Raw genomic sequence first — 25,481 nt, forward strand, 5'->3', positions numbered from 1 at the left:
TTCACCAGGGACACATTTAGAGGTGCAAAGCCAAAGACTTAGGATGGAAACGCATGCGCCGTATGCTCTCGGCTCAGAATGACTTGCTGTTATAGTTGATGCTCTATTTTTGAATGTCATTGAACTATTTATTTCATAAAATGAGGTGCAGTGCAACTTATGGCTGAATTTGTTGGGTCAAGTAAAATGCATCAAACCTTTTTATAGCTCCTACATTACATATCTTAAAACAATGAACAGTAAATTTGATTTTAAACACAGTATTTACTGAATAATAATAATAAAAAGACTTTAATTTAGAAATGGCTATTCTCTTGATAATACTTATGAGACCGAATTTAGTTATTGCAAGGGTCCAAAGTTTACACGTCTATTCTCTCTCTGTCAGTGGTTTCTAGTTAAATCAGTCTGAAAAGTATGGTAAATTGTTTTCCAACATTGACCCCCATTCCATGCAAAAATCAACTCTTTGAGAAACACTAAAGAGTCAGGTAAAAAGCAGAAAACTTTACTGTAACTTGTCAAACACTAAAATATGAAATATCCAAGAACCCCAGAAAATTAAATCTTAAAGTTTACTCAAAATTGAGACTAATTTGAGTTTCACAGTCAAAAAAAAAAAACAGTCAAAGGCAAATAAATGTAAAATTAGCAATGCATACTACAAAGGACAAATAATATTACTAACATATAGTAATTTGCATGTCTGTGTGCAAATAGTCACTACAGGTATTCATTCATTCATATGTACAGCTAATTTTGAAAATGACAATATGTGGGTCAAGTTGATAGAAATAAAAAAAACAAATAGCTGTGAATTATTACGTTTTATACTTTTAAGTCTCTGAAAAGCTTTAATAGAGGTTTTCTGATTTAACAAAACACAAAAGCTGTAACTTTTTTTTTTCTTTTCTTTAAGCAAAATAAAAAAATAAATACATAAATCCTACCCTGAAAAATATCCTATACAGTCCTCCCTATACAGCTTATATAATGTGATGAGACTCATTAAAAACACATTAGACCAGTTTTTATTGCAACTTTTAAAAGTTTATTCTTGTGGCGGTTTCTAAACATTGCTTCTGAACTGGGAGCATCAGTTAAAATCATAGTTCGAGAACAAAAAAACAAAAAACTGCATGCGACCATTGTAGCCTCCAGTTCCTGGGCGGACGGCCGCAGGCGACTGGGTTCACTTAGTTAAACAGAAAGTAGAATCAACTAAGATCATACACAGGAGATAGGATTCAGCCTTTGGCACACACTGAAAACATACTGAAGAAGGGTTTGACCTTTTGGAACAGAAACAAATGACAACAACAATGTATTATTCATAATAACAGGTATACAACCAGTGACATAAAATTAAAAAAGTCACAACTACAGCAGTTTTCGTTCTTTTTTTCACAGGAAACCACTTATAGTATAAATGTTCTGAAAGATATGAATTTGTAATTTCCTAGAAATTGCAATGAAAATGAGAAAGATTACAGAGAAACAGACATAACGAGCAAGAGAGAGGTATTAAATAAGAAACAAAGACTCTATGCAGAGGTAGAGTTCAGTGCACACGGCTAAAACTCGCCACTCGCCTGCCTACTTCCTCCTATCAGGACTCGAGTTTATAACACCGCCTTCAGATCCAACGCTGGGCCGCATCCTCACAGAAAATAAATAGAATAATACAATCTTCAAATGCTTCAAATCAGTCTTTCGATTCATGATTCCATTTGCCTCCCCAAAGACACTTTTCTCAAACGTTTTCCCTGATTTCAAACAGTTTCCAACACTCTTAAAATGTGCAAAGGGAGTCTAAAGCACCGCCATTTGCAAAAAAACACCTTCCATGAGAAGTACTTTGGTCAACCTTCCTTCAGGAAGTAAACCAAAACGGACATCTGGGTTCACTGCTTTAGTTACACGTTTTGTCTAGTCTCTGACAAAAAAGGATCTAAACACGAGTACTTTGTTCGGGGAATGATTCTCACAAAACCTGTCAAGAGCATGTCTAGGTCATATTTCACCACAAAATGAAAATAAATAAAAAAAATTATATATTGTATGAATGAGATAATTAAGCCCACTATCATCCTAAAATAGGCTTAATTTTCTTCTTGCAAATTATAATTTTTTTTTTCTTTTGATTTTGCAGGAAATATTTAACCTTTTGTATGTCCGGTCGGATATGTTAGCATCACATAGCCTACTTACGGTGTTATATACAAAAGACACAAAGTGTGCACTATATTTAGATTTAACTTCTTTTTTTTTTTTTTTTTTTTAAGTAAAAATGTTAAGACGCTTTTGGGCATTGGAGATCAAATACCTAGAAAAAAATATATAATGTAAGAATAAGCACATCCTGTACTGCTTGAAAATAATGGCCATTTTGATGTCATCTGAAGCAGTTACTAAGGGGATGGAAAAAAAATGCTGTTTTCATTGCTGCTAAGATGGGAGAGAAAAAAAGCTATTGCAGAACTACATTCATGTCAACAAAACATTGTTAAATTGCTTTGCCACTTTTGTGATGCAGAAAAAAGGTTATACTCAACTGGGAATTCAATTGAGGACAGAGGATTACGACTAAAGAAAAAAAAAAAAAACACCTCAATGACAGTGCCTAGAAACGGTGTCGGATTCCAGAAGATTTACTTATTCCTGATAAAACAACTGACATATTTATATTTTTCAATTTTTTTAAATCCATAATTGTCACTAATTCAGGAATTAACCAAAGTAAATACTGGTCTCGCATAAATATCTGAAGATCATAATTATTATTATTTTTTTAAGTATGTTTATGTACAATATACAAAATATATTTTTGGAAGTTCTAATTTTCAAGGTGTTTCTGAGTGAAGTCTCGCAAATGAAAATGAACAGATAACAACGAATAATTTTCACATACATCTGATGGCATAATTCAACACTTGCTTTGATTTGGGAAGAACTGATTTTAAAACTAATTCTGCTGTCTAAAAATGAGTGTTGTCAAAAGATTAATCGCATCCGTTTACATAATATATGTATGTGTACTGTATTTTTGTATGCATATATAAATACACACACATGCATGTATATATTTCAGAGAAATTTTATTTTTATATATTAAATTTATTTATAATATAAATTATATGAATAGAAATATAGACATGTACATATTTTTTAAATATACTGTATGTGTGTGTTTTTATTTATATAGTATGCAAACAAAAGCTTATTTTTGGATGCAATTAATCGTTTGACAGCACCGCTAAAAACATATTTTGCTGTCTTAATGAGAAGGGATGATAAAATGGTTAATTTCATATTCTACATCTAAGGCCATTTTCCCCGCTAAACGCAGGCACCGCAGGTGATGGCAGTGGATACAGCAGGAATTCCTCTTTCTCGCCAATTCAATTCAGTCTCTGGTTTGACGCATCGTAATTGATAAATAAAACACTGCAATCAGTCCAAACATTTGTATCGCAGTGGCACTAGGAGCCTCACCTTTAATAACAAGTATTTTGACTTCAAGACACCAATTTTAACTCAATGTTATCTGAAAGTTCCCCAGAAGCCTTTCAAATATCAGCTCTAATCTTCCCAGCAGGTATTGTATGGAATAGATAGAACACAGAGTGTATTGCTTTGAGAACTGGAAATGAGTGACACAGTATGTGTATATATGGCGTTTGTTGAGGTTATAAAAAAAAAAAAACGGCGACAAGAAAATACACGTTCATGGTCATTGATGATGGAATGTCATTGTTGGCTCTGCAGAAGAAAAACCTTTGCTTTCAGTATTAAAACTTCCAATTTCAGTCCATTTTGACATTGTACATTTTCAATTGAAACTTATTATTTCAATGCATTCAATTATTAAATCTTGTGTTTCAAAAGGAAAGTCCCAGAAACTTCATATGGAAACCCTGCGCAACACTTTCCTTTTGAAAATACAAAGTCAGCTTCCTTTACTCTTATATAATAAGACTAAATGTTGCAAACTGCATTCATCGGGTATTACAAATTGAAGAAAAACAAAAAACAAACAAACAATAAAATAATCAGACTAAAAAAAAAAAAGAGGTCCATATTGTATATTTTCCCATTAATTTGCATTGTTAGAATAATTGTAACCGCCATTAAGGATGTTTTTAATTTAAAATAAATCTTAATGTGATAAAAAGTTACATAAATGTATGTAAGAACAGTGGTATTTTTTTAGTTTGATCAGCTCATAGCCATTTGGAAAGAAATACTTTAAGCAATGGAGGAATAACTAGGGAATATCTTGAAGTGGTTGATTTTGGCTCTTGATCTTGATACGACACATCCTTGAGCATCCAGGTGGAAATTTTCTAACCATACAAGATCAATTAACACAGTACGAATACTTCCTCACCTAGAATGGCAAACACGTATGACACAGAGCTGTTGGAATGCTGTTCCAGTCATTAGGCGTCTTTCTTCCTCTTTCATATTCACATACTCCAGTTTTTTTTCTTAACTGCAGTAGCAGTGTCATCCTCTCTTCTCTAAGCCACAGGTTGGAAAGTGATCTTTGTGTGGGTGTCTTGTATATACAGCAGCCGTACGACCAGCAAGGACACCCTTTAGAACAAAAACCTCTGGCTCAAGAGTCTTGTGGAGGTACTAAGCACGTATGTGTCCTCTTAGAGAACGCTTCTTCTGACAGTCTTTTTCTCTCAGTCTCTCGTGAAAGTTCCCAATGTCCACTGTTATTAGGATATGATGGCCGGCGACCATCTGACCACTGCCAGATTATCTGCGCTCACTGAGCGCTTCTTGGCTGCTTTTCTCAAGTCTTTATATTTGTCGTCACAAAGCCTGGAGATCGCCTGTAAGAAACATGAGAAACATTTAATTACTCTATATTTTACAACTTATCATATCAACAGCTTTTATAAATGTATTGGCTTGACTTTTTCAGGCCCAGCATGTTATTTATTTATTTTTCTTCCACAAATGTGGAAATAACACAAAGCTCAACTTACTCAAGGTGTTCCCCAGGGTTCTGTTTTTGGCCCTTTACTTTTTCTACAGTATTATTAGTAGTAGTAGTAGTAGTAGTAGTAATAGTAGTAGTATATTATTATTATTATTATATAATACTTACATTATTAACTTGTAAGTCATTATCTGCTGACTTGTAAGAGTTAAAAATGTCATACAATTAGCTAGATTCACATCTGATAACAATTGAAGGTGTCACAGAAAAAAGTATTGGCCAAACCATGTACCTTCTCATGCAAGAACCAAATTTCCAAGTACCACAACCTCCAAGAATAAGTGGGAAAAAGTTTCATTCTTGAGACAAGATACAACTTGTGTCCGTTATTTTGAGATGACAGATGATTGTGTGTGGGAGCGTATAAAGAGGACCAGTGCAAGATGGAAGCAGGGGGGCTGGTCCTCATGAAAGAAATGGATCACAAACCACTGATTGATTGAGCTGTCCACCCACAGACCACTGACTCTAGATGGGCTAGTGGGCTATTATGCCACCGAAGGCAACTGTACACACACACACACACACACACACAGCTGAACTAACTAATATCATTATAGGCCTGGTCTTGTCAGGACTGTAATTGGGCAGCATCAAGGCTGAATGTTGGCATAGGACACACATGGGGATTCAGTCGAGGTAATTACACAGACCTGCTGCTACTGAACCAATACAACATGTCACAATATCCCTTCATAGTGAAAGCCGTACCAACGCAAGCTTTCATGTTTTACTTCCATATTCTTTAACTTGCTAGAACAATGCTAACAGATTCAGTATTACAATCTGCTGAAATATTGGATATCTCATGAAAACCTTGAAACCACAACACACTGTGAATATGAATGAGATCTTGAGTGACAATCTGAGATAAATATCTTGAGCTATATAATGTGCTAATGATCTAGAGTAGTATCGACCACTTACCTCAAGTTTCTGGGCCTTGTCTCTGCTGAGAGGCTCAAGTGGAAAGCTGAGGTTGTTCGCCTCTGAAAGCGAACGCAAGTCAAAATAGTACTTGGCATAGACGCTTGATGGAACGTTAATATTGAACTGCAGCAACTCCAGAAATTGTCGCTCCAACTCATTCCTGGTGGGAGAGAGAAAGCAAAGATAATTAGTTTTGTGTATGTTCCTTTTGACATTTGTCAGTGGGTGGAAATAAGCGAAAAGAAAATCTTGACAGTTTAGCTATTCAAGGAAATTCTGATTTACCATGTTTCAATGAAATTCAATGTCTTTTCATTTTAAAACTACAATCCTGACAAGAATACCAAACAACAAGCCTTGATCATCCATTCATATTAAAAATATACCTTTATTCCCTCCCAAATTTCTAACCAACGATGTTTATTTTGAACTTTGAGGAGTTTCAATCTATTGTCACCCCTTCCTACCAACCGCATAATTATTCCAACGCATGCAGAAACCGACCAGCTAAACATAACCAACAGTGAAGCCTCTGACAACAAAAAGGCAACAAACACCCACAAACCCAAACTCTATGGTCCTCCATGCTGTTTGCGGTGTGCTTTGAGGACAATATGACTGCCTCCTTCACTGAATCTTTAGTCAGGACGGCCTTTAAAATAACTGTGCTCAGCAGGAGTTGAAAGGGCAGACGTGACAACATGCTGAGAGTGTCAAGTATCACTCTTTATATTTGTCAGCTCAATTTCTTAGAATTTTACCTTCAGGTATATTATACAGGTGTAAATTAGAATGTCATGGAAAAGTTCATTTATTTCAGTAATTCAACTCAAATTGTGAAACTTGTGTATTAAATAAATTAAATTCACACAGACTGAAGTAGTTTAAGTCTGGTTCTTTTAATTGTGATCATTTGGGCTCATATTTAACAAAACCCCATCAATTCACTATCACAACAAATTAGAATACTTCATAAGACCAATAAAAATTTTTTTTTAAAAACATTTTTAGTGAATTGTTGGCCTTCTGGAAAGTATGTTAATTTACTGTATATGTACTCAATACTGGGTAGGGGCTCCTTTTGCTTTAATTACTGCCTCAATTCGGCGTGGCATGGAGGAAGCCCAGGTTGCTTTGATAGCAGCCTTCAGGTCATCTGCATTGTTGGGTCTGGTGTCTCTCATCTTCCTCTTGATTCTCTATGGGGTTCAGGTCTGGTGAGTTTGCTGGCCAGTCAAGCACACCAACACCATAATCATTGAACCAGCTTTTGGTACCTTTGGCAGTGTGGGCAGGTGCCAAGTCCTGCTGGAAAATGAAATCAGCATCTCCATAAAGCTTGTCAGCAGAAGGAAGCATGAAGTGCTCTAAAATTTCCTGGTAGATGGCTGCGTTGACTGTGGACTTCAGAAAACACAGTGGACCAACACCAGCAGATGACATGGCAGCCCAAATCATCACTGACTGTGGAAACTTCACACTGGACTTCAAGCAACATGGATTCTGTGCCTCTCCACTCTTCCTCCAGACTCTGGGACCTTGATTTCCAAATGAAATGCAAAATTTGCTTTCATCTGAAAAGAGGACTTTGGAGCACTGAGCAACAGTCCAGTTCTTTTTCTCCACAGCCCAGGTAAGACGCCTCTGACGTTGTCTCTGGTTCAGAAGTGGCTTGGTAGCCCTTTTCCTGAAGACGTCTGAGCGTGGTGACTCTTGATGCACTGACTCCAGCTTTAGTCCACTCCTTGTGAAGCTTTCACAAGTGTTTGAATCAGCTTTGCTTGACAGTATTCTCAAGCTTGCAGTCATTCCTGTTGCGTGTACACCTTTTCCTACCCAAATTCTTCCTTCCAGTCAACCTTGCATTTAATATGCTTTGATACAGCACTCTGTAAACAGCCACACCTTTCAGTAATGACCCTCTGTGACTTACCCTCTTTGTGGAGGATCGTCTTCTGGATCATTGCCAAGTCAGCAGTCTTCTCCATTATTGTGGTTTCAAAGAACAAGAGATACCCGGAATTTACACTGTAGGGATGGTCATTACTTGAAACTCAAATGTAAATATTCTAATATTTTGAGATACTGATTTTTGACTTTCATGAGCTGTAAGCTCTAATCATCAATTAAAAAAAAAAAATTTGAAATTGTTTTATTTTACATGCAATGAATCTAAAATATATGAAATTTTCACTTTTTGAAATAACTTGCAAGAAAAAAAATGAACTTTTCCACGACATTCTAATTTATGAGATGCACCTGTATATGGTACTTTAAGCTCTCTAGGATATAGTTTTCAAAGAATGTCATAAAAATGTCATAAAAATATCATAAGTACCAGTTCTACAGATGCTTAGAAACTTAGAAAAGCCACCAATGGATAAAGTAAATATACCACAATACATGATTTGTGGAGGGCACTTACCTCTGTGTTCAACATAAAATTAAAACAGACCCTACATACAATTAATACATGTTCCTTATTGTATACGATTTGTGGTAATTATCTTGCTTCATTCAGAATCCATTACATCATAAACGTTTTACGTCAACTGTAAGTCAGCATATATCTTAGAAATGTTTGAAGGCTGAGCATCAAATTCAAAACATATTTTAATTGTTAATAACGCCTTAACGCAAATTCATTTTAACGGCACTAATTTTATTAACGTGCGATTAACGCAACGCACATTTTTGTTTGACCCGTGGCCTAGCACAGTGTTGGAGAAATGGAGATGCACAGTGTTGCCAACTTGGCGGCATTGCAAACGCCTTTAGCGGCTTTTTTTTCCCCCTTCAAAAAAGCGCCCAAACCTTATTTAGTGTCTTCAGACTTGCTGGTACTGCTGTGCGAGCGCGAGGTCTTGCTTTCCCAGCGCGTGCACACCTCTTTACACACTCACTCACTCTCTCTCTCTCTGTCTGCTCTGTTCAGCGAGCGGCGGAGAGGAGCTGCGCTTTCAGTTAGACACAGATATTATGATGCTTCTCTAATTTTACTGTCATGCAAGTATAGCCAAAATCACATCACAGCTATTGTCTTTATCTTATGTGCATTTGATTTCATCAGTTGACGGCTCGATTATCAGGATTAACATCTTGGAAAGGACAGCTGGTTATGTAGTCTTAATGGGTCGCGTTTCAATCACTATTTCATATTCATTCTGTTGTCCATGTTGATTAGAGTATTAAAAAGTTGAAAATTATTAATTTAAGGTATATTTAGAACAAATAAAAATGTGTGATTAATCGCGAGTTAACTCATGACAATCGTGCGATTTAAATATTTTAATCGATTGACAGCCCTAATATATAAATATGTCAATCATTACATCAAGGTGGGGCTCGCTATTTCACACGCTATTTTACGATTAAAAATAAAAGAGTAATAAACTATAAGGTAAGGTAGTAAATAAGTGTAGAATAGCACTGTCTCTTTGCTTATGTGCATCAATCCGAGTGTAAACAATGAGAGATGTTCAGGCAGGTGAAAAGCATTTGGTTAACGGTGAATACTGATATTGTCCGTCTTGTTGCCGAGACCCGCCTTGATCTAATGATTGACAGGTTGGGGGCGTGCTCAGCTCAGAAAGCATTTTCAAATCCACAATGACTTAAACTATATTCATCGTGGGGATTTAAGAAAAATAGAAAGACATTTTTATATGCTACCCTTTTGCGGCACCTTTGGCTCAGAATGCATTTTGAAATTCTCACTGCATTTTGCTACAATTATCACGCGGAATCACGATGAAAATGCAATCCCAAGTGTCTTACCCCTAAGTCTAAATGCATTTAGGAAAAACAGCATTTAAATGATCATTTTGCTACAGTTTTTGCTTGGACATACTGTATCTAATCAATTTGTGTAGTACATTTTCATTTTGCAACTTATAAAGCTTTAAAATATGTTTTTAATTTGCATATTAAAACTAGCATAGAAAATGGCAAATTTAAATTGCATAATTGAATTTTCATGTTGCACATATGTATGGGAAAATGTACATTTAAATACAGAAATACATTGCCATTTTACATATTGCATTGCCATTCTGCATATTACATTTCAAATTGAATTTAGCTATACGTATGCTTCCATACCACTGTAGCTCTTTTTTCCAACATATTAAATTACTTGCACCTCAGAGCGAAACGTTCTATTGAATTTGGAGGCTCAAGAGACACACTTACATGTCTTCCACGGTGATGTCTTTGAGGATCTGGCAGTAGTCAACATTCCATACGGCCTGATCATCCCACACTTTTGATGCCAACAGGATAGCACCCAAAACAATCCTCTTCCAGTTAGCAGGACAAATGTCAATCTCTGCATATGTTAATAATCTCTCCAGATACACCTAAAAGAAAGAAAGAAAGTCCATTAATTTTAAGTTAGAAATAAGAGATTTGACTAATATGCCAAAAAAGCATCTTGTCAATCAAGCCAACTTTAAAGAAACCAATGTTTGTTTTTAGATTCTGTGACTGACCCTTGCATTTCTGTTTTTGGAGCAAGGTTACTGCAGCGTCACTGCAAATATGTGATTACTGCAAGACTGACACGTAGGTCAGGGGGCATAAATACCGAAAGACAAACAAACACGCATGCTCAGCCAACCAACAAAAACACCTGAAGCCTCACTGGTAACAAACTGCAAACCAACACCATTCAGTAACAGCACAAATAGAAAAGATTTGTTTTGGACATCCTTGAATCCTTTAAAAAAACTATGCTATGTAAATACAAAGATTATGAAGAATTTCAGACAGGTCTCAGGGCCCATCATAGACCAGAGACTGCATTTAGAATTACAAATGATTTGCTTCCAGTATATGACCAAGACTGCATTTCACTCCAGTTTTTCTAGAGCTTAGAGCTTTTGACACTATAGATTGTGATGACATACTCTTACATTGATTAGAAAATTGCATTGTCTTCAGCCAGATTAGAATTGACCATTACCAATGCGTTTGTTTAAACGTGGACCTAGCAAATCTAACTTGAGTAAGTATGGGGTGCCACACGGATCTGTTTTAGGCCCCCTGCTGCTTTCAAAATACATGCTGTCCTTTGGATTAGTTGAGTTTGGTTCTCTTTAAGGTTTCGTGATTAGCAGTAAATCGCCATCACCTGCTTTCAGATAGAGCCGTAGTTCACTGACAAGCTAGGCAATATCGCGTTCATAATCGAAGACGAATCGCTCTGAAATTTTGCTATATTTCATGATTTTTGAAAAAGGAGGCAAAAAAAAACACTCAATAAACAGAAACTCACTCTGTACCACTGACTCCTAAATCACACGGATACATTATTTCTCTAAACCTTCAGGGATTTCAATTTTATACCATAAAGATGAGAGAAAAATATATTCCGATCAAACTGCTTCCTGAGGCGCTCACACATTTCCCATGTCTGTTGAAAGGTTCTCTGTGTTATGAGACTGCACAAGGTTGAGACGTACTGTTAAACACCACAGGAATTTTGAAGGAGAACAGGTAGATTACCAAGCCCTTATTTCTGTTTTATCCACTTTAAAGTATGTTGCTTTAGCAACTAGACATTATGAAAAAAAAATAGCACGCCTCTTTTTAACATGCCACATCATTCTATGTATTCTTCCTGTCTGTTGGACAAGTAACATGTCAAAGGCAATTGATATGTTTCATGGCAAAGAACGAGTATGATCACTAGCAAAAGTGATGGTTTCCTAAGTAACTCCAATAATATTTTTTTTTGTGTACTTCTAAAGAAAAGTTATAAACATTACTTATTGAGTGGTTGAATTGTAAGTTTGTGCTCTGTTGACGTGGTGTATGACAGTATGCTATAGCCATGGGTGTCTTTAGCATTCATAAGCACTGCTGATGGATGTAGGGCGAACAAAGAAGTCCTTATGAAATGAAGAACGCATGATGTATGCAATGTAAAAAAAAGACGTAGATGCACTAAGCAGCGCAAATGCACATACGCACACAAATTGGGGACAACAATGACAAATAATATTCGTTTTCCCACAGTGAAAAAGAAAAACTTTTTTGTACAAAGTGTAAGACAGAAATCACATTTAATTGGTTCCACTGCATCAGGGGGCTTCGGCTCACCCGTGGGAAGCTGTGCATTAAATATGTGCTTATAAGAGTATGTTTGTGAGCTAATCTACTCTACGCTGTTCAAGATGAACTAGTGTCAGCAAATGGGCAAATTACACACCTACAGTTTATAAATCAGCAACCTACAAAAACACTCCAGGGACAGCGGTCAGCACCCTAATAGAAAACATTAACCTGAATAGAGCTATGAAAACATAATTAAATTTTTATTCATAAACATTTTAAGAGGGCACATTATCATAAAGTTACCATAAAGTGTAAATTATATATTATTATATTATTAGTATTTATTCAAATTTGGAATATTTTCAGTTTTTTGTGCTTTTGTCATATTTATTTTTAATATATTTTTTTTAAATACATATTTCTGTTTAGCTTCATTTCAGTTTTGGTTTTAGAAGTTGCAGTACTGTAGCTTAAATTGATTTAATTTATTGTTGCCAGGGTAACATTAAGTTTTGTATGTATAATGTTTGTTTCAGCATTATTTCAAGTAATAAAAATGATTTAGTTTTAGTTAACAAAAACACTATTTTGTTGTCATAAAAAAATAGGGATCCATATTACCCCATGTATTTGATTATGCGCAAGATGATTATTCAGTACTATGACAAAGATTTACATGTATCCTAAACTAAAAAGTAAATTTGTCTGTCCACTTTGAATGCAAAACTGGCCCAATGAGATTTCGGTTTAGGGCAACAATTTTTGAAAAGGCAAATTGATTTATTATTTGGCATTCGAGTGGGAATGTTTTGATGGTGTATTTTTCAAGTCGATCAATCTCCCATGAAGTTCACTGTGTGCAGTGACTCATAGTTGCCTTTCAATAGCTGAAGCACCAGCAACAGACAATCAGACTTTACCAGCATCTTTACACCTGTTGCCCCCCTACAGGTCAAGGAACAGGCTCAATCTGTCTCAATCTACATTTAGAAACAAAGAAACACACACAATCTGTCTATCGGTTTACAGATAACTCATACAAAATATCTACGCTAAAGCTACACTCAAAACAGTGTGATTTTTATTAGTTTCAGATTTTGACTGTAAATATAAATAAAGTCTGGTCCACTATGCAGTTTTTATGGCCAAGTACCATCTAGAAAGAAACTGACTGATATTTAAAGTAATTTACCACAGTTAGCATTTTATGTGAAATTTAGGTCTGAAATCATTGGTACTATTATAATTATAATAATAATAATAATAATAATAATAATAATAGTGCAACAGTTTACGAGAAAGGCTTTACAGATAATAATAATAGTGAAGTAATCATACGGATATCTGTTTATTTTTAGGTCAGATTTTTCAGTCATCTAAAAATAATAAATGTAATAAAAACAATTAGATTGCAGTTTATAATTTTAAGGACACTCTTGCCTTTCTTTTTTATGTGCAATACATCAGATGTTCTGTGAAGAGTCATTAAACAAATGTGTGTCCTCGTAAACCACAAATACCAACACACACGCACTTAAGCCCTTTTCAAGCATTCACAGCCCCTTGTATGTCAACAAATTGTTTAATAACACCTCACAAAGGAATTTGGTTGGAGAAGTGAGAAGGGATGAGGCTTCAAAAGAAGGATTTCATCATAGAGGAGGAGCAGTCACACTCTTGACAGCTGCTGGGCTTAGCGGCCACTAATAAAGCGCTAAATATGACAACCGTTTTCACCTGAGTGATGGTAAATCCACTTCACCGATGGTAAACCCTATTTTAACTTGTGCTACCAGCCAATCCAAAAAGACACGGATTAACTTTCATTTGTCCGACATCAAGTCACATGACCTTTCACTCACCAGAGTAACTATGGCACACTCAGCCGTGAGCTGGGCGGCACTGAAGAGCGTACGGACGAATCTGTAGATCTGTTTCTGTTCTGGGTCGTGCTTGTCGTAGTCTGACGGCAACTCCGATTTCTGTGGAAGGAGGACGTTTTAGGACATTCAAACTTGTAATTACACATCTTCTAAATGAGCTGCAGAAACGAAACACTTACTGAAAGTGGATGAAGTTTTTCATCAAAAATGTCTAACAGCATTCGCCCGTCCACATTTCTGAAAGTAGAAGGGTGAATTGAAATTAGATTAGTGAAGACTGATACTTATTCTACGCTGTATTCATATGAAGAATTAAAGAACCAGGAAAGTGTGTGGCGATACATTTTCAATGTTGCCAAAACCTTGTCTGAAAGTTATATTTCAGCAGCTGGGAAGCCTTGGAGTTTGAAGGTTATAACGCATTAAGGGTTTATATGGTATTACAGGTTTAAGAGAAAGATGGACACAAAGCCAGAGACAGAGAAAAAGACGGATATAAAAGTGTGGTTGGTAGGTAGATGAGATGAAAAACATACCTGTTCTTTATGTGGTAGTATATTGCGAGGGAAACACTGCAAACAGAAGAAATACCAGAAAGAAGTTGATATAACAGTAGTCAACAAGATAAAGCATCAAATAAATTCAAGCTGAAGGAGAAGTTGTATATAGCTTTATCCTTTGTATTGCGCTGCTATTGCGTTGTCCTCACTAACTGTGCAATGTGCATACAAAAGAATATGCTGTTCTTTTTTTATGAATCTGTAGATCAATGAATTGTATGGAATCCAAAACATACTACAGTATGTTTGGCAAAACACGGGCAATGTGGATTTTTGTAAATCATTCATGAAACTATTCCTGAATAAATTCACATAGAATTTAATGCTACAAGGGGCCTCATTTAAAATAATTCATTTATTTGTACATCCATATATTGTGCCTTATCAGTTATCACAATACTTTGTGGTTCATTAATGCATATGTGATTATGCATGATCATTTTTGTTCATTAACATTACCTTTGCTATCATCTAATAATGCATCACTCATCTTTACAAACACTAATAATTTATTAACATTGTTAAATCTTTATGAAAGTTATTGTACTGTACATTATAATGTTGTGACATCTAATCACTGATTTTACATTTTATTTTGATGAATTATATTTTTTGATGATGATTTGAATTATTCTTCTTCTCATTATATAGATTACATTTATTCAAATAGTATAGAATTTTTGTATAGACTATTTTTTGGTTATTGGCCATAAAATAAAAGTTATTGGCTTACTACCTAACATACTTAAATCCATTAAATCCATAATGAATATGATGAGTGGAACTGGTCACTGGTTTGAATCCTAGACTGAATGATTCAGAAAACTCACTTCCAGACTGAATCCATTCATGTGATTGTACAAGTGGTTATTTATCAATGTTATAATGTAACAGGCTCGTAGGCACAATTTCCGTGGCCATCCTTTTGAAAATCCAATTCTCTTACCATACCCTTATTTAGATATCTGTCATAAACCAATCATAAACATTTCAATCAGTGTTACGCTAAGGGTTCGAGTACCATTTAATGGTGTATTTGAGGTTGGGTTGGCTAACGGTGCTGTCGTCCAGGAAGATCGTTGAACAGGAGCTGTATTTGCGTCTCATTGGGCCAGATGGATGTTGCTGAAAGACAAGGACACACAGAGTGCAAACTAGAATATCGTTTATTCTCAAACACACAAACACACACTTTCAGCAAACAGGCTGAAAATTAGGCCACCTGCAGCCCCAGAGAAGCCATTATCATCTCATTTATACCTGAGTGATTCTCGCTTAATGTGTGTGTGTGTGTGTGTGTGTGCGTTAGTGGATTAGAATCCCAATCCATTACAATGTAAACAGTAATGTATTATGCAAGATTTCAAACTGATAAGCAACATTAATAATGCAAATAAATCATTACAGTGTCAAAACAGACATAATATCACAGTTTAAGGGAAGTAAACAGAGCAATGAGCAAATATTTACCTTTGACTCCGCAATGTGTGTTAACTTGCAAAGTAATAGAAGACATTAAAATAGGAACAAAACATAAGCTATTCATTGCAAATTGTGTATGAATAGCATGCAGTAATGAAATGAAGAAAATCAAGCCATGCATATTAAAGGAATAGTCCACCTAAAAATGAAAATTTAGCCACTCTCGGACCATCCAAGATGTAGATGACTTTGTTTCTTCATCTGAACAGATTGGGAGAAATTTAGCATTACATCACTTGGTCTGCAGTGCCGTCCGAACAGCTGATAAAGTGGTGTGGATTATTGTGATGTGTTTATCAGTTGTTTGGACGCTCATTCTGACGGCACCCATTCACTGCACTGATGATCCATTGATGAGCAAGTGATGTAAAGCTATATGTGACCCTGGACCACAAAACCAGTCTTAAGTCGCTGGGGTATATTTGTAGCAATAGCCAACAATACATTGTATGGGTCAAAATTATAGATTTTTCTTTTATGCCAAAAATCATTAGTATATTAAGTAAAGATCATATTCCATGAAGATATTTAGTAAATTTACTACTGTAAATATCAAAACGTTGTTTTTGATTAATAATATGCATTGCTAAGAATTAATTTGGACAACTTTAAAGGCGATTTTCTCAATATTTACATTTTTTTGCATCCTCAGATTCCAGATTTTCAAATAGTTGTATCTCAGCCAAATATTGTCCGATCTAACAAACCATACATCAATGGAAAGCTTATTTATTCAGCTTCCAGATGACGTAATTTCAAAAAATTGTGGTCCAGGGTCACATATTTCTCCAAATCCGTTCCAATGAAGAAACAAACTCTTCTACGTTTTGGATGGCCTTGAGGGTACATTTTCAGCAAATTGTCATTTTTGGGTGAATTATTTCTTTAAAACATTTATATAGAATGAACTAGAGTAGAACAGAGAAGCAATGCTGTTAATGATGCAACACAGGCCCAGAGACTCATGCAACACTGGTTTCTGCATTCTCATGTGGTTGAGTGTGGGATTTGATCAGTTATGTGGGTGTTGTGACACGTGGGGAGACATCTTCATCGCAGACACAAGCATTATGAAAAACAGAAAACGCATATCCACTGGTGTCATGGCTGCTGCTGCTACTTACATGGTTGACGTACAGACTTTTCCGTTTTTCTCGAACTGTAAAGACAAACGCATAATTAGTAGTGTTATAGCACAGCAGTCACTACAGTTAATTAGAGAGAGACAAAAAGGCAAGGGCCACAATTAAAGTGATGTCAGTAATAGCGAGAGGGATGTTTCTAACAATCTGAGGTCTTAAACTGTTGGACAGTATTTCATTAACAGTTTGGGGGGCAGAGAAATGAAAAAAGAAAATGTGCTTTAATTAAACCGTCCTTAATGTTTCTCTAAAAAAAAATCTTGCTGGTTAGTCTCTTAGAGAGAGCTTTGACTATCAGCATGAAGTCTGGTCCAATGTGGGGGTTATTCTAACCAAGAAAGACCCAATTAACCCAAAGTATACTTCAGTTTTGATGCAAACGGTTACTGATTGTGTAGAGCCGAAGACATAACCTTTCAAAGTGTATTCTTTTTTTTTTTTTTTGCACGTGTGTGAAGGCGCTCGACACATGCGCACTGGAACTTTTCATCATTGTACAGCAGGGGCCGGCAAGTAGGTTTGGCATCGGGCCAATGATAGCGGGCCAGAACATAGTCAAAGGATAATTTAAGAAATTAATTGATGAAAACTGCAACTAGAATTGCCTGTGACAGACTGTTACAGTGTCTTTTGTGACTGGTAGTGAGCTGTTACTCTGTGTTAAATCCTGTAGGACAGTCACTGACAAAAAGCCGCATTTGTGTGGCGGAGTCCGGCAGAGTATGTGAGCAGAGTGGAGTGGCAACAATTCCCCCTCCGCGCTCTGAGCTCCGAGCATTTAATAAATCACTCCGCTCTGGGTTTACCATTTCCCGCTCCCACTTCACTCTTCGCTCACTGATATCAGAAACACTGCTCCGCGTCTAAAGTATTTCAGTATGTTTGAAATATCACAGTTCTGTTCATAATGTATAGTAAAAAATAAAATAACAGGAAAGTTTCAAAGTGGCTTATTGGAACAATGTGCAAACTTTTTTCCCACCACATGACAAGCTAATAACATGCTGTGCAAATTTAGTTTGTGATGAAAATAGTACGTTTTCGTGAGTTATTTTACCTACGGATCGCTGCATTTCTTACAGATTTCTGCTCATTCTAAATCGGATACAGATGAAGCACGATTACATTTGTTTAAATGCATTATTGAGAGAGCGATTGCGTGTGAATAAGTGTTGTAGTACTTGTTTAAATCATCCTTTCAGCTGAAAATATTCAGTATCTAGAAGGAACAAACTAATTCCTTGAGAACTATAACTTCCCTCTCATGAATTCTTGCTAAATATGCAGTTATATTATGGGCTGTTGGCATGAATTGTACTCGGGATGGAACGGTGGTGGAGCGCTCTCGGAGCGAGTGAAAACTATGATGCTCCGACTTTTAAAAAATCTGCTCCTCCCTCCATTCAAAGTCACACCGCTCCGCTCACGTACTCTGATTGTGAGCGACTGTTGCTGTCATGACAGATCTATTTCAGAACCAGCCGCTATCAAAATAATCTGGCTGCGGGCGCTGGTGGACCAGTTTTGGCCCGCGGGCCGCCAGTTGCCGACCCCTGTTGTACAGCGTCTGCACTATTTCTCTCCATAAGTTATGAGCGATTAAAAATGTATTTTAAAGGCATTTAAGCAAGAGTTGTGTTCTCTCTTAACTATGGAGCCATGCACATGATATTCAGACAAAAATCTATTGTGGCCACGAATTAAGAATTTCTCTCATTTAAAAAAAAATAAAATAAAAAATGTTCCTGTGTTTTAGTTGAATTAAGAATGCATTCCTACGACTGAATGTGTTCCCTCATTTTAGTACATCATGACCATGTAGTACTAATTCGTACCTTCATTTTAATTAAATCAAAATGAGGGAACAATTGTTTTCATTTGTGGCAACAATTTAACAAAACTTATTAGTAAAGTTTTTTTTTTTTTTTTTTTTTAAGGAGTGAGTAAATCTGTCAGCACAAAACAGCACATTCAAATTACCATGCAGCAGTTGCACAACCTATTAAACAGTGCTGGCGATGTTTGCCAAGGGTTTAGACTTTCAAATGCTCTCTCAAAGCTTCATAAACCTTTCTATTTATTTGCCATTGTTGGTCACTGTAGAACAAAGTTTAATGCGCACATATGTACTATTACGTAAACATACTGTAACGTTCTCAGAAAGCTTCTTTAAAACACAAAAGTGTTCTTTAGGTTATGATATTAAGATTAGAACCATAAGCATATAAACTTAAGCCCACAGATATTTATAAATCAGCATCTGTCTTGATGAGGTTAACCAAACACAAAAGAGGTCATTTACATATAGAAGGCCGCAGCATCAAGCCAACAGTTGGCCACAGCATGAGAAGACAAACCAAATGATGAAAGCAAGTGGTCACTGAGTCTGGTGTGAAAATGGTAAGCGCTGCTTTGTATATCCACAATCGTAGCCCTTTAGGTTTCTCTTTTTCAATGATGGATAGAGACTACTGCCCCCTGCTGGTATGGAGAGTTATTTCCTCTCACGCAGGCATAGAATGTACGTGCTAGTTGTCTGTAGTATTTGCGGTTAGGGTTGGGTAACGAACTTGGTACTTTTAAGGGCACCGACCAAATTACGTTGGTACTACAGAGTACCAGTTCACATTAAATAAATCAAATTTCCCAATTGCCAAATTTCGGAATGCATCTGGGTGTGAGAGTAAAGAGGTTCACACACCGGACAAAATTCGAACACATTGTTTTCTATAAGTGCATGTGCCACTCCATGAAATAGTTTTCCATAAAATCACATTATATTTGTCCCAAATTATTGTTAAATGTACATAATGACTTCATCCTATGATGGAATATTGTGCATCTTTCAGCACAATGTTTATCTTTCTGTGGCTCTAATACAGTCCATATGCTTTATATAGAGAGCCATAATAATATAGATCACACTTTATCTTTCCGTTTGCTCTGTTTTTTTTCCAAGTACTAATCAACGCAACTTTATTCGTTCTTGAAGTGAACACGATGTGGCACAATGCTTTTCATCCAGTGTGCAAATACCTTGTTTATACTTTTGCCTGGCTCCGCATCTCCGAACCTCTGCAAGCTGCCTGTGCACCTCCCCAAACGGACGAGACGTTTATACTATTCACACTCGCCATTGTAATATTTTTTTGAAATGACAGAGGGCGACTAGGAGTCATTGTCCTCTAAAACCATCGGGAATCGGGTGCAAAGCTAGCACTATTGTATCTGTGGGCGGGGCCAGTTACTTTGAGTGACAGGTGCTGTGTTAAAAGCCTGAGCCAGAAAACAAACTGAGACTGCAGGTGAAAATGAGGCGGCATTGTGTGTGTGGTCATGTGGGATAGACATTTTATCAGTCTCTGGAGTCTGACGCCCCTCACGCACACACACACAAACATAAAAGCTGCTGTATGACTCCGATTATACTCACATATTAGCAGTTTGACTATTTTTCATCAATAACATAACCATTAATTTAAACTACAGCACTAGAGACCTGCAGATGACAGAAAAGCGTACATGAATCTAAACAAACAGCTGCGCAGCCAGACAAATGAGACAGATTCACAGACATTGTCAACATGCATAGCCCCTTAATGCCGCTAAACTGAGTGTAAATGTCTGAAAATACCGTTGCCCCATTAAGCAGCTTTAATGTAGTTAGCTACTTTTGGTTAGCTGTTAGCATAGCTAACTACAAAGTGTAGCTTCAGTGCAGTAGCATAGAGTAGCTTGTAGCTTAGCTAAGATTCCTGAACAAATAACAGCTTGCAGCATAAAATCAAACTACAGACATTTTGAATCTATAAAGACACAACACAGCAGCAGACTAACAAACACGCTGAGATCAAACATACCTTTCTTGTTGGGTAAAAGAACTGAAAAACAAGAAGGTTTCTAAATTAAATCTGAGCATGGATAACAAGGCTGGCATTTACTTCTTATTGACTTTACAGTTCATACGCCACTAATTTTGTTTTTATTCACTGAACTTTCCCTTTATAATGTCACTTGAATCACGAGACGTCTGAGAGACCAGAGTCACAAAACGTTACGCTAACAATTCACTGAGAAACAAAGAGAATATCATAAGATTAGCCTGGGTAGAAATATGACCCACTGAGAAGAGCTGACCGTTAACAAAGCATCATCACCCAGGGGTATCGTGTTAAATCAAACTATTATTGCAAGTCTTCTCCGAGGAGGGAATGTACGGTCTGACTAAGTCAGGGCCATCTGTGAGGTCGCCTCCTGATTCGTTTGGATCAGACTGAAGCAATCCTGACCACGGTTTCGTTTTAATTAACGTTCCCTTCTAGCATCCAGGCTTAAGGGGAGATGGTCCCACTCATCCTGCGAGTCAGAAGACATGGAGTCTCTCTCACCGTCTGTCTGAGACTTGCTGAGAAAGATGGTGCTGGCGCGCGGGTGGTCCGAAGGATTGTACTCCATGTTGAGCTCTGAGGAGAGAAAGAAAAAGACCATTTATTATTCAAGACTGAGGCTTCAGTTGCTATTCTAGTATTACTAGAACAACCCAAAAAAGAATTGTGTATTTCTGACAGAATGATGGGAAACATTTAGTCAGGTGAGCCACAACACGGAGTGGTTGAAGCGTACAGAGATATATGAATATGAATTACAATTAGAAGTAGCAAAATTCTGACTGTTGAGAACAGTGTAATTTATGTATAATTTATATACTATGACAGTATTTATTATATTTTTGAATTACCTTCCATATTTTCAGTGTTCATTCTGATTTTAATTTAAGCTTTAATGATTTTGTGATTGTCATTTTTAGCTTTAATTTTTCACTATCTTTTTTTTTTTTTTCAGTTTTAGTTATTTTAGTACTTCAACTTTTCTAAACATTTGATCTAATATAACTAATATCTGATACTGTCACCCCACCATACTTTTTTGTAGGAAAAAAAGGTTTGATGCATTTTAATCGTCATTTCATAATGAAAATGTCTATAATATGCACAGCATAAATATTGTAAAAATAGTCATTTGCCATTATGCCAACACTAGGGGGCAGACCTAGTGATTGTGGGATCCAAGGACAGTCTACAACCCTTACTTACTCCACCATTAGTTTTTATTTAATTTTACAGTATATTATACTACAATATACTTATTATATTTGCTGGTCTGCCACCAATTCGTCATCAACACAGAGACTTCCTTCCTCAGTTTTCCCATACTGATCTTATAATATAGTAATATTTATGAATGAATTTATTTTATTTTATACTTTACTGTACAAACCAGATCTTCAGGCAGATAATATAGTAATATTTAGAAAATGTACAATATTTTTATTTTCTTTATTTTTGGTTTCGTCATCATAAATACATAGACTTGAAACTTCCCTTCTGCTCAGTTTTCCCACAAATTCCCACCCTGAACTTGCAGCGACTAACACACACACACGCACGCACGCACGATGTCATCAGAGGAAAGAGCAACGGGCACACACCCTGACCAGGAACCCCGAGTTCACGGCCAATCTGAAAGCACACCATCATTATTTCTTACTGCAGTGTTCAGGTGTCAGCTGCAACATGCGCGCTGAGATTTGTGAAATCCAACAAACCCGTGACAGTGAAACCTGGTTCAGAAACGGCCTCCACGTGAGCGGCCGCTGCATTGTGTATTCAGTCTTTTGAAGCGGCGTCTTTTATGCGGAAGGGCCACTTGAATCTCAAAGGAGCCTCGACTGTGAGACGTATGGAGCACTCTGGGGTGCAGAGGAAAGACTGATTAATAAAAGATGGAGCCGTGTGGGAGAGAGAGGTGGAAGATGGATGAAAAAAGGAAAGGAAAGCAGAGAACGGTGAATGTGCTGCCGGTCTCAGAGAAGCTGGACATATGCGCTTTAATATTAATGTGTCTTATTGAAAAAATGTGCACACTCATGGCAGAACATATGGTAACAGTAGAGTTTTCAATGGGATTGAGTCATTTCCTCTCTTCCTGTGACCCGCCCTCTGTATATTGTGAAGAGGGGATCGAGTGTTCGGAGGGGGTCTGATCTGAACAGCCCACCACTTCCTCACACTCAGGAAAGAGCTGCTTCCAACAAACACACCACAGCTTTCACACAGAACTGTTTAGGACCCTATGAAATAATATGTATTTATTTATTATGCATTTATTATTATTATTATTATTAATAATTTAAAACCAATCTTTTTTTTTTTTTTTTTTCTTACAAAAAAATAAATAAATAAGCTTTAATTTATTCATTTAGTTAGTTGTTTATTTTATTATTTATTTATTTAAACCAAACTCTGTTTTTGGTCGTATTGTTTTTTTTCCTGAATTCCTTTTTAATGGTTTAATAAAATTTTAATAACAAAATGATGTCTAATCAATTGTATTATTTTAGCCGATTTATCTGAGATTCTTTATTACTTTAGTTATATTATTTGTATATTACATATACTAAGAAATCATCATTCATATAGTAGTATATATTTAAAAACAAACAAAAATAAAAACAACATTAATAATAACAATAATAATATTGTTATAATAGTTTGGTAGTATTAGTATTTTTGTTTTATCATTGCTTTTTGAAAATTATTTATCTATTAAAATGTAAATAATGCCATGTGAAATGAGAAATTCTATGGTTTTAATTTACCTGGACTGTGTTTTATGACTGAATACAAAATTATCAAAAATGGTGGTAATAAAATAAATGCATGAAACTTTAAATAATTTTAAAATGAAATCTGAACAATTCCTTTATTATTATTTATATATATTTATTTTTTAAATAAAGTGCTGCATAAACTGTAAAGTTTACAGCTTATATTAAAGAATTGCTGAGAAATGGTGCAATATTCCTCAAAATGATGTTTTAATAAAAACCATGAAATAAAATAAAATTCTGTAAAACTGTAATATATTTGTCAATTTCGGTCTCCGTTTCATCCACGTTAAATTCAATATGGCATCTAACCTGATGCAGGTCTATGTTTAAACGGCTCTCTATGTGGTATTTTAAATTCTATGAATGTTTCAGTAAAGAAGACATGTAGGATATGATGGATCCGAGTCAATCACTCATAATAATGTTCAGTTGATACAGTTAAATATTTGTGAATGAGGTCAGTGAATGTTTGTGAGCTGAATGAGGGAAGCAACAGCAGCAGAGCTCAGCACAGGCTGGCATTCAGCCCTGCCATCAGCACCCACAGCTCTCAACATCCCCCTGCAGTGTGTGTGTGTGTGAGTGAGAGAGAACACACTCCAGAAACAGCAGAGAAAAGCAAAGCCACACAAAGAGGACGGCCAATGCCCGCTCACTTATGCACCATGGGCAGAACATTCTGCACACATCCATCTACTATGAGTCTCTAAGATGCAGAATCAGACAGATGCTTTGGTTTTCCGGTAAAAAGAGCTTCCTGAACTCCAGACATTCTACCTGACTATGCCAACAAAAGCACATTTTTTAATACATTTGCAGTAAGGGGTGATCAATATAAGCATATCATAATAAAGTGATGTGATGATGTTTTATGATACCCACATTTTCACAAGAAAGTGGTCTAAACAAATTTAAACAATAATTGCTAACAACAAATGGCATACAATAACAACACTAATTTATTATTATCATTATTACTTTTTTCTTACATAATATAAATAAATAAAAAATAACACTACATAATATTTTAAAAGAGCTTTAAAAAAAGCTCTCTGCCTCTAAGACTGCAGTGGTGTTAAAGGGCCTTGAGGCCGGCAGGAACAGAGCATCGGTGAATCACATTCTCAGAGACTGATGTGAAAATCTACTTGTGGTGCTGTACTGTGAAAGAATCCATGCAGATGCATGAATGACAGCGAGTTAATCCAGATCTACTATGCAGTGCATTACAACACAATGAAACAAAGGATCAGCTCTTCAAATCCCACCTGATCTGTGAAAGTCAACTGTGTTTTCTCTTGTTTGAGGGGGAAAAAAAAAACATTTATAATTGAGTAATTCAAAAGACTTTGTTAAAATATTAGGGCTGTGCGATATATCGAACGCGATGATCATGCGCATCTGGTCAGTAAAGCCGGTTCCGTGATTAGCGGTAAATCTCCATCACCTGTTTTCAAATGGAGCGGCATTTAATACACAGAGCTGTAGTTCACTGACAAGCTATGAATCGCATAATCGAAGGTGATTCATCTGTGATAATGAACGCGATATTGCGTAGCTTGTCAGTGTATTAAATGCCGCTCCATTTGAAAACAGGTGATGGAGATTTACCACTAATCACTGAATCGGCTTTACTGACGAGATGTTTATGATCATCGCGTTCGTAATGTTTTTTTTTTAAACAATGCTAAAATTACTTATCGTAATTTATATCGTATAATATCGTAACTTGTCGTTTGA

The 25,481-nt window shown here is 36.1% G+C and overlaps 1 protein-coding gene across 4 annotated transcripts; it reads right to left on the minus strand.

Annotated features, from left to right (window-relative positions):
• Positions 1-2,259: 2,259 nt before the first annotated feature.
• Positions 2,260-23,583, minus strand: ccny (cyclin Y). 4 transcript variants are annotated; one of them, XM_058765322.1, is made up of 11 exons: positions 21,460-23,583; positions 20,932-20,952; positions 17,054-17,088; positions 15,918-15,941; positions 15,469-15,572; positions 14,424-14,459; positions 14,067-14,124; positions 13,867-13,986; positions 10,139-10,305; positions 5,945-6,107; positions 2,260-4,847 (listed from the first exon to the last, which is right to left on the minus strand). In XM_058765322.1, the coding sequence occupies exons 1-11, from the start codon at positions 21,557-21,559 to the stop codon at positions 4,731-4,733; spliced, it is 945 nt and encodes a 314-aa protein (XP_058621305.1). In that variant the 5' UTR covers positions 21,560-23,583; the 3' UTR covers positions 2,260-4,730. The 4 variants fall into 4 exon arrangements, with proteins under 4 accessions (XP_058621305.1, XP_058621306.1, XP_058621307.1 ...); XM_058765323.1 differs by lacking the exon at positions 20,932-20,952 and having other exon boundaries at positions 21,460-23,582; XM_058765324.1 differs by lacking the exon at positions 15,918-15,941 and having other exon boundaries at positions 21,460-23,580.
• Between the last annotated feature and the right edge of the window lie 1,898 nt (positions 23,584-25,481).

Source organism: Onychostoma macrolepis, chromosome 24 (assembly GCF_012432095.1).
Source record: "Onychostoma macrolepis isolate SWU-2019 chromosome 24, ASM1243209v1, whole genome shotgun sequence".
Taxonomy (NCBI): Eukaryota; Metazoa; Chordata; class Actinopteri; order Cypriniformes; family Cyprinidae; genus Onychostoma; species Onychostoma macrolepis.

Coding starts and splice junctions, on each gene's coding strand:
- ccny (XM_058765322.1), bottom strand. CDS start 21,559: ATGGTCTTTTTCTTTCTCTCCTCAGAGCTCAACATGGAGTACAATCCT. Junction 20,953..21,459: donor CAGCAAGTCTCAGACAGACG/GTGAGAGAGACT, acceptor CTTGTTTTTCAG/TTCTTTTACCCAACAAGAAA. Junction 15,942..17,053: donor AAAGTCTGTACGTCAACCAT/GTAAGTAGCAGC, acceptor TTACTTTGCAAG/TTAACACACATTGCGGAGTC.